The following is a 13,216-nucleotide window of genomic DNA, read 5'->3' as shown; positions in this document are numbered from 1 at the left end:
TTTTTGTCAATTTTTGAACTTTAAATGCTTTTAAAAAAAAAACTGTGACTAAGGATTTTTAATATTTTTCATCTGCCATTTGAAACAATATACTTGGAGCCTTCTATTAAATTTTCAAGCTTTTTTAATCAACAAATAAAATTTTATTGATATTTTTAGAAAAAAAACAAAAAAAAAATGGATAATGAAAATGTCTCTTAACAGTTCAAAATAAATCAAAATATTTTGAAAATGTTATCGTGTATAGAAAATGGAAATATAAACAACCATTGAAAATTTCATGTATCTACGGTCATTTGTTTTAAAGTAACACCAAAAACCAAATTCAATTTTGTGAAAAATCGATTTTGCGTAAAAATTCCCGTTTTTCCTTAATTTTTCTTTTGTTTTTTACGGCGCTTTTGAAAATTACTGGGAATTTTAAATTTTGACCTCCCCAATGCACAAACGATATTCACTTTCCAATCGAACAAGATACTGAAGTTGATAATCGAAGCATTATTTCGACTACTTATCGTGTACACACACAAAAAAAAAAAGAAAAACACACATCATTGTAAAATCAATACATTCATCGTTCCACTCAGAATCTAAAACTAAACCATCACAGTAGATATATTTATTTAGATAAAAATTATTGTCACTAAGAATCACCCTATTTAAAATAGGAAATAAAAATGTTGTTCAAACAACGAAGACATAAAATTATATATTTAGTGCTTATTGGCGTTAAACATGTAATTTAATATTTTTTTTTACTTTACTCATTTAAATAATCTATATGCATATTATAATATATATATAAAATATAATATGTATAATTGTATATATATATATGATAAATACCTACATATTAATATATAATGAATATCAATTGCAATATTCGGTATTATACCGACTTAATTGATTAATATTTTACAAGACAACAATATAGGTAAAGATAAATAATAATCTACCAGAACTCGGCCGAGATCCATTGTCCGAGGATGCATTCCTTCCCCTGCGATTTCTCTGTAAACCTAAACAGCCTCCCATATTGTTCGAACAAGCCTTGGATTCATGGCAGCCTTACATTTATATTGAGCTAGTCGGCGGTCTTAGGAATAAAATATTAATTTCCAACTACACAATTTGTGTAGAATGTTTAACGTTTAAGAAAATATGAAACATAAATATAAATCGGACGTAAAAGATAATTATGTAAAAAATAGAAAACAATAAAATTTTGTAGAAAATGAAAAACAAATAATTATCAAACATTCAGGTCCTGATAAAAATGAACACTTTCATCATGGAAATTATGTTTTTTATTTACTCCATGAATGAGTGATATATGAAGCACTTATCAGTTATCACTAGGTTCTAGGATGAAGTGTTTTGATCGGCGGTAAATGGTAATGTACTACATAAATCATTAATACCGATGTGCATTGTGAAATACATCAAAGTATGTAGTATGAACGCACATTTTTTTAAAAAATCTTTCAAAACCATACAATAAATTGTACGATTTCATCTTCAAAAATTCAAAATGACGTATGTATTAAAAGAAATTGTGGATGTTGTTAAAAATGGAAATGATATTGATTCTACCTGTGAATTAGTTAGCAAAGGTAATAAAAAAATTTAATACAATTTAAATATAAGATCTGATATATACTTAACAATGTTTTATAAATAAATCTGTAGACCGTGGTAAATCATTATAAGAAAATGCTCATTATTTTAAACATTTTATTCCAAAATATATAGTAGGTAAAGAAAAATAGTAAACAATATGTCAATATAACTTTAATATTTGAATGTCACTATAATTAATTAATTAATTAATTACCAATATTTAATTGATGATATGAAATAATTTATTAAATATAATATTTTTGTTTTCGTGTTAGTAATAAAAAAATAAGTTATTTTATATAATATGGTTGTCTTGTTATTATTTTTAAATGTTTAATTTATTATACAAAATTGTTTTATAATAATATTATATTAAAATTATAACCATTAACATTTTTTTAGTAAGTATTTATTGTGTTATATCTATTATTTAATTAAAATTAATTTTCACTAGAATTAGGTTACTGATTTAAAAAAAAAATTTATTTTATTTTTAGGAATATCAGAGAAAAGATTAACTTTTCTTCAATTTGTTGAGAGTTTGGAAGAAATTTTGACTTCTACAGATAAGGAAATTCGCCTAAATGGAGTTAAGGCATTTGTAGCTGTTTTAAAGAAATTACCTTTGGATTTTTTCCAACCTGAAGAGTTGGATTTTATAAATCAATTTTTATGTGAACGTTTCATTGATCATCATTCATTCGTACCAATTGTTTTAATTGGAATCGAGTATACTGTAAGACTTAAATTAATTGTATTTTTTTTTATATAGAATCAACTTGAACTTGTTTAACACAATTTAGGTACAAATGAAAAATATCACCAAACAAATGATTGTAAGGTATTTTAATACAATTATGCCTCATTTTCACTGTCAATCACAACTTCAAAATGACCGAAATACATTTTATTGTATATTACAATATATATTTTTGAATCGACTAGATGGTAATAACAAATTTCTAATAATCATTTTAACCATTACAGAATATTTAATAATTTTATAACAATAATTATACTTATTTTAATAAAAAATTTAGTTTTTTAATTGTTAAAACTTTTCTCTGCTGAATTTACATAATTTCATAATGAAGATTTTTTTTTGTAAAATTAACTGAATGTTTATTTTTATGTATAAATTCTGATAATCCATACCAATTCTGAATATGGAATTTTTCTGGTTATTTAGAAGAATTAGGAAATAAATATGAAAAATCAAAATTTTTATAAAATTATTAAATATTCTACCGCAATTATATCATTAATTAACTAAAATATAAAATAACAATAAACATTTTTTTTAGATTTACGTTTTATGGGACCAGATTTCTTATATTTTATTATTTCTTCTATGGACGGTGAACGAGATCCTAATAATTTAATACTGCTCTTTAGAATACTACCACAATTTTTAAGACATTATCCATTAGGTCATTTAGCAGAAGAGACTTTTGATGTTATTGCCTGTTACTTTCCAATAGATTTCTATGAAGTAATTCCAAAATGTTATTTGTAATATTTATTCAATTCACTTTTAATGACAATTTTGTTTTACAGACAGAAGAAAGTAAAATAACTAGAGATGAATTAGCAACCAGCTTATCTCGATGTCTTACATGTGTAGAGGAATTTGCTGATTTTTGTATTCCTTTGGCTTTACAAAAATTAGAAGCTAGTTTGAAAGTTGCAAAATTAGATTCATTGCATTTATTGGTAAATAATTATAGAAATTTTGAATTATTAAAATAATAACCAATTATAATTTAATTATAATAAAATAAAATAAATTTATGTTCCTTTATAATTTATATTAACCTTTCAAATGTTAAAGTAGCGGTACTGGACCCCTTTCTCTCAAGCTGTCAAGCTTTATAAATGTTAAATGTATTAATTATTGTATTGTTTATACAAAAAGTAAATATTCAGTTTTATTAGTAAAAAATAAAAAGACTTAATTTATGTTTATTTATAATATTTCACGAGAAGTATTAAAAAAAAAAAAAAAAACATTTTAATTTTAATATTTAAACTAAATCTTAACCATCAATTTATAATCTTGCGTTTCACAAATAATCACTAATCATTTAATAAATCAATAGCGAGCTAATGGTCCCTTAAACAAGATTTAGTGGCACATGATTGGTCCATAAAATATAAGTGAACTATTAAATTAATCATTTTTGTATGCATCACTCTATAAGAATTTTAAATACTTTACTGATGTATTTCTTAATTTATTTTTAAAAATGTTGATAAGGTATAATATAATTTGATGTATACAGTTAATATTTCAAAATATATTTCTGCCCAAAAATTATATCATCTGAATAGCCCTTAAATGGTTTTTGAATTTGCTTTATTTATATGTTACTGAAAATGTTGACATTTAGGAAATGATAATAGTTCCTAGGAAATGTTGATAATACTTAATAGCGGAAGGAAATGATATCATTGCCTAGTATATGATATCATTTGCTAATGATATCAGGCAAAGATGCCATATATTTTTTTAGACATTTTAATTTAATCTGTCTAATTTAAATATTACTTTTATCAAACATAATTATTAATTACCCTGCTATTTCCTTAATAAATAATCAATAAAAAATCAAGTGTCGTCAAACATTTTTTTTATCGCTTTAATTTGTGCAATTTAAGCTTTTTTACATTTTTACTCATTTTTGTTATCACTTGGCAAACTTCCATGACATTTAGAATTGCAAATTTTAGATCAGATCTGCAAGCACACCTGTTTGTCTTGAATTTTGTCTTATGTTGACAGCGGACATATCCTTGTGCCTCTGAAATACTATTTAGAGTAGTTGCCTCCTGAAGTGATATTTGTTTTTCTGCGTGACGTACCGATTCTAAAATAGTAGTTAGATCCAATAAATTTGCTTTATAAGGATTTAATTTCGATCTCGTGTACATATTATGTTTTAAAAATCCACTTTCAGTGCCTTCAGTTAAAAAAAAAAAATTATTTTTATTACCTATGCGTTTAAATACAAAGATGATTCAGGTGTAATAAAAATACTAGTGTACTTACATAGCTTGTATACATTTTGTTTAACTTCTGTTATAACCGCTAATACACATTTCTTGTTGATCCACGAGTGATCTACATCAGGAATGCTCAGACGTACTGTAGTTCCTGTAGTTTCATCATATTTTCTATTTCATGTTTCAATAATTTTTTGAGCCAGTTTTTCTAAACTGTGGGCAGATTATTGACGCGCATTAAGTATATTTTGTTTTCGTAGATCAACTAAATAAAATCACTTTGTACGGTCAAGCATTGAAAGTGCAAAGCTTTTATATACTTACACTTACCACTTATATTTACAATATATACATAATGTACCTATATAATAGTATAAAGCGATGCGTGATAACATTACCTAATAAACTATGAAAATTATGACAGTTCCTAGACATTGATATTATTTCCTTCCGATGTTAGGAAATATCATAATTTCTTAGGAATTGTCGTAATTTCCTAAATTGTCAATATTTCTGGTAACATATATACTAAATACGAATGCATTTTATTATTTTAGAAATTATGTTGTGAGAGCTTTGATCCTATCAAAATAAAAAATCACATTGAAGAAATATGGCGTATTTTAAAAATGATAATAATGACAGATACTGAAGATTCGGCAGATGAAATTAGAGAAGCTGCTATTGGCGTTTTAACTGCTCTATTGTATTCTCTTACCATTATTAAAGGAGACAATGAACAAGAACAACTATCAGATTTCTTGGATATTGTTCTTAAAAGTTTGTGTTTCTGAACTTATTGAGAAATTTAATTATTAATTTGTTTCTCTTTAGGTTCTAATAGATTTTTGTTGGACACTCAAGCAACTCTATTTATACCTTCAATCAAACTTCTTTGTAGTGTTGGGAAAACTTCCAACTATGCTTCTCTTAAGATAGCAAATAAAGTATACTTAATTATTAGCTATTTTTTTTTTTATATACAATAATTAATGTAACTGCATAATGATTGATAATTTATTTGTAATTAATACAGGTGTATTTAATTTTACTTAACAAAAGTGATGTATCACAAACAGAAATCATAAGAATCATAGAAGCTATGGGATTAATTACAAATATGTGTATACAAATGTCTATCGATTTATCATGTAAGTTACCAAATGAACATCTTTAGAAAGAATGACATGTTAATAATTTTTTAAAAGGTTTTAGTATTTATTTTATTGAACTAAATTTAAAAATTGAGTTTTTAATCGTATCACTAGGATATACATAATATTATTATTATATTATTATTTGTATATTTAAAATCTTTATTTGAGTTTATGTAAATATGCCACTAGACTCCGTGTAATATTTCTTAAGTTTCGATGTTGTAGAAACTTGTTCTTTCATTTAATACACAGCTTTATTAAATTGTATCAGCTATAAGTTTTATTTTACAATTTTTTTATTTATTTTAAACAATTTTTTATAATTGTGTATCTTATTTTGTCTATCGGAGTACACTTATTTCTAATTATTTATTGAAAATAAAATCATGGTTTTATTTTTAGCTATACCAGGACTAGAAACAAGATGGGAAGAAGTATGTTGTTACTTTTTACTTTATGCTCAAAATGAATTGCCTGAAATAAAAATGTCTGCTTTGAAAGCATTAAAAATATCGACTAAAATACTAACTAATTCTCAACGTACAAATTATTACTGTATTTTAATTAAATTAATCGAATCTGATACAACAGATTCTATTAGAAAAGAGACATTATCTTGTTTCAAAGAAGCAGCGACATATTTTAAAGAAGAAGTAAATAGAGAAATCATACAATTTAACTTAAACATTTTCAACCGTAAGTAAATATTAAAAGTACAATTTAATAAATACATTTGAGTATTTTATACTTGCCTTACTTTTTTTTTAGTAAATTTATTGAAGTACTTGCTATATCTTGATTTTTTCTAGAGTCTAATGATATTGTATTAAAATCAAAATGGTTGAATGCATTATGTTGTTTGGGAAAAGAAGAATATTTTTTTACATTAATCAGCGACAATCTATGTGCTAATTTATCTGAAAAACAAGCAGAAACCAAGATTACTCTTCGATGTTTAAGGTGAATATCTTAATAATGATTTATGAACATATTTTATTTTTTGCACAACTTAATAAATAATGTTTTCATTTTATTTTATTTCAGAGATCTTGTTAGAAATGTTGAAAATATTAATTTGGTGCATCATTTTGCTTTAAATGGTGGACTCTTAAACTTTATATTAACAACCTGGATCAATGGTATCAAGAGTTGTGCCGATTTCAGTATATTTAGAAATGAAATTATTTTAGAAGATGTTTCTTTTGTTACTAATTCTATTGTAAAAGTAATCAATAACAGGTAACTTTTATTATTGTTTTAATATATTATCAAACCACTTGAAAAATAGTATAATCTGCGCCACAAGAGAAGGAACCCATTTCGTGCATACAGACTGTAGGCATTCCTTCATATTGTGCCATTTAGTGTATATCAAATACGTGGCAATGTGCGGAATCGAACGTATTTCGGTCGGTACATTGGTTCCTTCTCTCGTGGCACAGAGTGTAGTAACACAAACACGTCTTGTCTCTGTCTTTGCTTTCATACACCATAATTTAGTGAGTGAATTAATTTATGTTCATCTTGAATTTTGATATGTTTATTTTATCCATGTCTACATTATTAACAAATACCATTTATCACACGTAAAAAATAAACACTAACTATCATTATCTTATTCATTTTTTTTTTACATACTCATCTATTAATCAAATTGATACAATACTCTATCAAAAATTCTTAAAATTAAATTAATTTTTAACGAACAGAAATTATATTAAATTAAGAGTAAAAATAAATAAAAATGAAGGGATTATATTGTAAACAACATTTGTGATGATAGTATTATAAAACAATTATCCAAAACATAAATTCATATTACCTATATTAAAAAAAAAAATATATATTGCTCGTTCTACTTATATAAGTATACTCAAACACATCAAAATGTTGTATGGTCATCAGACCATACCTAATATTAAACCAGTTTTGTTCTTTACCTTTTGTTTCCAATTATCAAGTGCGGCTGATAAATTACTTAACCGTTTTTATCTTAGCCAAATGCAAACTGTGTGTTTGTTAAAATATTAAAGTGACACTTTTGGCAGCATGGCCTTGACATGTGTTAGCCACATTGTTACCACCGTGCTCAGAAGCTTGTTGTCTTTGATCACTCTTATTTGAGACAGAGTATATTTACAATCTTAAAAATGTTCAATTTATAAACGAATTAAGATAACTTATTGATTAAGGTTTCTATCATAAGTATATAGTTAAACATATTAATTAAAAATGATTTATGAAATTATAGTTTGTTGAATAAATTAGGTACAGTAATTAGTAATTATGTTTATTTTAAAAATAATACTAACAATATATACATATATTTGATTTTAGTGAACAAATTCAAATACTTAATCAATTCAGCCAATATTTCAATGACATTATGAATACAAAAATAAATTTTAAAACACTTTCTGATACACAACAAGGCATACATTCATATATGGTAACTAATGGTTTTAATTCTTTTAAAAATTATAATTATTATTAATTTATTTTATTTTATTGCTTTGTATAAAATATGGTAAAATCAAGTTAAATTATTATTATTTATATTGAGAAATTTTAATTTAACAACTTCTGTATTTTTCAATACACAAATTTGATTTTACTATACCTATTGTTGTATAGTGTGGTAATCACTATTAACAACAATGATACGACCATTAAAATAACAATACTTAAAATCATTGCAAAAAAAATAAAAATGGTTTCATCTAATATTTACTATTACATTTTAAGCGTAAATGGTGCTATTAGAGTATTAAAATTACATGGGTTTTTTTATAACACTATTTGGGAGTTTGGGTCATAAAACTTCTATGCTCTATTCAAAATAAGTTTGGAAAAACTGCGTAGCCTCAGAACGGTACGACCGCTGTGATTTGCCAGTAGTCGCCAGCAGCCAACAGACTGCACATAGTGAACCTCAACGCGTTTCCGACATAATTTTTTACCAAACTTATTTGAAATAGAGTATAATGATTTAGAAATATTAATCACAGGTTATGCTGTAAACATTCTGGATTTTACATATTATTACAGGTTATTTTATTAGAAAGTATTCTAAATTCATTAAATACAAATATCAAACTGAACAATGTGATTTTATTAATTGAAAACTGCATTGAATTATCTACATATTCTAATAATTCAATATGTAGTTTATCTGCTTCCCGATTAACAGCAACATTAATTAATAAATATATTGATGGTATGTTCATAATTAACTTTTTTTTATTAACAATGTATAAAAGCTATTTATTATCTTAATATTTAATTTGTAGGTGATGAAAATGATTTCCTAATAGATAATTTTAAATTACATTTAGAAAGTTGTTTAAATTTATCAAATTTCAATAATGTCATAATTCAAATATCATGGATCACTAAGTCTTTATCTCTTAAAGGTCATAGGAAAATGCTACAATGGATTGACTGGGTAATTAATAAAAAAATTTTTTAACTGATTAATGTTTACCTAATATTTTATTTTTAGTCATTGAGTTTATTGGCGGACCCTTTGTATGGAAAGGTGATGACACAGTGCTTTAAAATGTTAACTCAAACAGACGATGGATATCTAAATAAAGAGTGTTTTTGTTCAGTAAAGTTAGTACTTATATAAATCATACTTGATTAATTGGTATTTATTACTATTTAATATCTTAATTTATTATTAAAAGAAACTAGGAAACTCGCTTTACTGTATAGAGCAGCAGTTTCCAAACAGTAGAGTTTGCATAGAGCAAAGTTTTTGACTTTCTTGATCGTAACTTAGATTTAAGTAGCTTATTTAAATCAAGATAGCACAGGTTTCCACTAGCTATTCTTTCACTTATTTCTCAATGCATGTAATTTTTACTATTTATATTCACTATTAACTATTTTAAATTTTCAAAGTTTAAATCATCTACTGTAAGTTGGGCGGATTTTCGTTGCTCTAAAGAGAACCCATAAATTTAGTCTTCTCATAATTTACACATGGCCCAATTTTTTTACTAATTTCCAACAATTCAGTTATAGTTTGGGCAATTTTTTGTCTGATGTTAACTAATATGACTATGTTGTCTGTGTACGCTAATATTGATTCTTTACCAATCATCTCCATTTTTTGTCTTTGGCTTAATTTTCTTATGATCTTTTCTAGACCTATGTTAATTAATGTCCTCGGTAGTCTCGTCGCCTCGTCGTAGTCCTGAATTAACTTTGAATACCAACGATAGCTCTCCTAGAAATTTTACTTTAAATACATCTTGGCATTGCACAGTTTGATCATATCAACGTATTTCTTTGGTATACCAAAGCTAATTATGGCTTTCCATAGTTCTTCTATATTTATACTATCATATGCCTGTTTGTAATCGATGAATACCATGTATAAGTCTTTATTAAATTTGTGGTGTTTTTCCATTGTTTGTTTGAAGATGAAAATTTGATCTTTAGATAATCTTCCTTACCTAAAGCCGCACTGTTATCTTCCAACGATCTCCTCGTCAAAGAAAGTCAACCTTTCTAAAAGGATCGATGAAATTATTTTCAATTTTGTAACAGGTATTTAATAGAGAGATTCTTCGGAATTTTTTGTTTCAAACAAATCTCCTATTTTTAAAATTGGACATATTAAGTATCTGTTGATTCTCCTAAATTATGTTGATCAGTTTTCACACTTCATTCTTCACTACTTCTCTGCTGTTCTTCAATAGTTCTGCTATGATGTTGTTTTCTCCTGGTGACTTCAAACCCAGGTTAGAACCTTTCCTTGGTAGTAGCATGACTAATCATAAGAAATAGAAAAAATAAATAAAAACCAGAAAAAATTGTAATAGGTAATAATTTATGATAATATGTATTCAATCAAAATTATAAATAATTTATAAATTTTTATTTACATAATTGTAATTGTTTCCATCGTTACCATCATTGGTTTTCAAATATATTTTTGGACCATATAAAATTCTATGACAGCACAGTGCTCTCCTGTAAAGACACAGCGGTGCACATTTTGGGATGATAAATGTTTTTACCACGCATCGATAAAGTAATACGCGATGTCTATTTTCTCCTACCATGATGCCATTCCCACTATTCAGCGACATACTCATTTTTACGTATAGACTCTCGTGGGCCAGAGTATAGTGGAAATAATTCAAGTTTTTTGAATTACAACAAAATAACTAATCATTTGTGTAAAGATTATTGTAACATCCAAATTTGTTAAAATTTTAACTTCAATTGCTTATAAAAAGATTTATACCTATGCATTTTTGATAATATTTATAATTTTCTATAAAAAAACTTTTTCCCGATTATATTCATATTGGTACTGGGACTTTTTACTTTTATCCCTAAAGTACAAACTATACTCCATTCACATTAAGAAGGAATCTGGCGGCGGCAACACGTGTTTATCACCCCCACTAATTAACCATCTATGTCGTTAAGCCACGCTCTTGCGCACAAATTGGCCTCCGAGGTTCAACCTTAATGAGAATGGAGTATAGATCCTACAAAGAACCACCCTTAATATTGAAAAATACACGATTGTTAAACCACTACATTCATCAGAGCAATGCATCTAAAATATATTATAATTTTAAAATTATTTTCCTTTAGATTATTATACAGACAAAGAATATTCTGTTATGTTATTGAACCACTCATATCTAAGTATAATACATCACCTGAATCTGTTAAAGAAAATTATCTAATTAGTATTTTATACCAAATGGATGGTAATACATATGTGACTCTTTCACCATATTTTTCGAAGGTAATCTTAAAAATGTTTAATATAAATAATTGTTTATAAATATTAAATTATAATATTACTGTTAAAACTTACAATAATAGTTTATTAACATTCAGTAGGTCGCACGGGTTATGAGTACCTATTTTGTTGCGCGGGGTAGAAATTTCCCTTGATTAAACATAATATAATTTTCTTTCACATTTATTTAATTTAAATTAATTATTTTAGTAAGTATATAACAAAAAAAAATACAAAATGTAATTAATACTTTTAATTTGAAATTTGTTTTATTTTTTTACTTATTAGACAAATAAATGATATATTATTTTAAACTAATTTAAAAGTTATCAACATTATGTTTATAATATATAACATATAAATAGAAGCTAGATAAAATCCCACCACACTTATAATCAATCTAAATTATATTAAAACATAGTTTAAAGTTATTGAGTTAATAATTTATCCCGCGCGACCTACTGAAGGTTAAATAAATTATATTTTTACATTAATACCTATATAGTGTAGACATAGTAATTTAGTGGATGCATTTATTTATATATACACATGATTTTTTTATTTATTTTGTCTATTAAACAATTTAACTGTTGCAGATATTACCTCTATTACTTCAACTTTTATCTCCAGAACAAGTTTATGTCTTACAGTCGTTACAAACTTTTCGTAATCTATTAGAATCCAAGACTCCAGTATTGGAAGATTATTTGCAATCTTTTGTTCCAAAATTGCTAAACCTATCTCAAAGTTCAAAGTATATGAATATAAGAATAGTAGCTTTACAATGTCTTTACAACTGCTGTGACTATTCCTTAATCAAACTTTTACCCTTAAAAAGACAGGTAATAATCCACAAAAATTACAATACAGTTAATTTATATTACAATTAATGATTATTTTTAGGTTATTTCTGAACTGGCAAAATGCTTAGATGATAAAAAACGATTGGTTCGAAAAGAAGTGGTTAGAACAAAATCTCGATGGTTGTCTATAGATGTAGTAAATGATGATGATTAACATTGAACACATTTAACTATATGTTGACTGTTATAATATGTTGTCAGGAAATGTATGTTCAGATTGTTAAATTTAATGTTGTCATTGGATACATTTTTACTTAATTAGCAAAATATTGATATTCATTTCAAATAAAATATACTTAGAAATAAATAATCACTAATTATTGTTAGATTAATTATTATTGGAATGATTTAAAAAATGCCATCAGATTGACAGTATGATAGTTTTAACTGTTGATAGATTAACACATTAAAAATGTTGTGAAATGTATAATATGCAAACAAAAATTAAATAGATCGTTATTTATGTCTTCCGCTATTTGATCCTAAAACTGAAAATAAAAATATACACATGATTTATAACCATGTTAAGCTTATTTTATTGGTGAATACCAAGACAGCATAGATATTAGATAGCTATGATCACCTAAAGCGGTTCAGTCGCTCCAACATCTCAACTCAGGCCTATGTTATAAATCTTCTGGAGAAGGAAAGTGGGCTAAATTCACTACTTAAAAAGCTCACTGAAACCGTGTGAGCGAGTTTCAAATGTCATTTTATCAACAAATTAATGATATATTTGATTTACTAAATACCAGAAATTTCTTGGGTAAAACAGTTGACAAATACCTATCTATAAAAAG

The 13,216-nt window shown here is 25.6% G+C and overlaps 2 protein-coding genes and 1 long non-coding RNA gene across 3 annotated transcripts in view; 1 reads left to right on the top strand and 2 right to left on the bottom strand.

Moving 5' to 3' along the window:
• The window catches only part of LOC100161292 (ubiquitin domain-containing protein 1), a 7,260-nt gene extending 6,003 nt beyond the window's left edge, over window positions 1–1,257 (bottom strand). Inside the window, exon 1 of the mRNA XM_001945215.4 lies at window positions 957–1,257. Within this exon, the coding sequence (XP_001945250.1) occupies window positions 957–1,035 (79 nt within the window). The 5' untranslated portion in view covers window positions 1,036–1,257. The remainder of the gene's footprint in view (window positions 1–956) is intronic.
• Window positions 1,258–1,390: 133 nt separating this feature from the next.
• On the top strand, window positions 1,391–12,940 carry LOC100163333 (MMS19 nucleotide excision repair protein homolog). The gene is made up of 18 exons (XM_001945165.5): window positions 1,391–1,613; window positions 2,118–2,356; window positions 2,424–2,568; window positions 2,925–3,112; window positions 3,178–3,333; window positions 5,181–5,403; window positions 5,458–5,570; window positions 5,660–5,774; window positions 6,183–6,476; window positions 6,590–6,740; window positions 6,825–7,019; window positions 8,118–8,229; window positions 8,829–8,997; window positions 9,071–9,225; window positions 9,283–9,395; window positions 11,400–11,556; window positions 12,150–12,395; window positions 12,457–12,940. Exons 1-18 carry the CDS (start codon window positions 1,532–1,534, stop codon window positions 12,568–12,570), a joined length of 2,967 nt encoding a protein of 988 aa, XP_001945200.2. The 5' UTR covers window positions 1,391–1,531; the 3' UTR covers window positions 12,571–12,940.
• On the bottom strand, window positions 4,239–5,189 carry LOC107883378. The gene is made up of 2 exons (XR_003838990.1): window positions 4,670–5,189; window positions 4,239–4,580 (listed from the first exon to the last, which is right to left on the bottom strand). It is a non-coding gene; the product is annotated as an uncharacterized LOC107883378 (long non-coding RNA).
• Window positions 12,941–13,216: the final 276 nt, after the last annotated feature.

This window comes from Acyrthosiphon pisum, chromosome A1, assembly GCF_005508785.2.
Source record: "Acyrthosiphon pisum isolate AL4f chromosome A1, pea_aphid_22Mar2018_4r6ur, whole genome shotgun sequence".
NCBI classification, from domain to species: domain Eukaryota; kingdom Metazoa; phylum Arthropoda; class Insecta; order Hemiptera; family Aphididae; genus Acyrthosiphon; species Acyrthosiphon pisum.
This window is presented reverse-complemented; position numbering and strand designations above follow the sequence as displayed.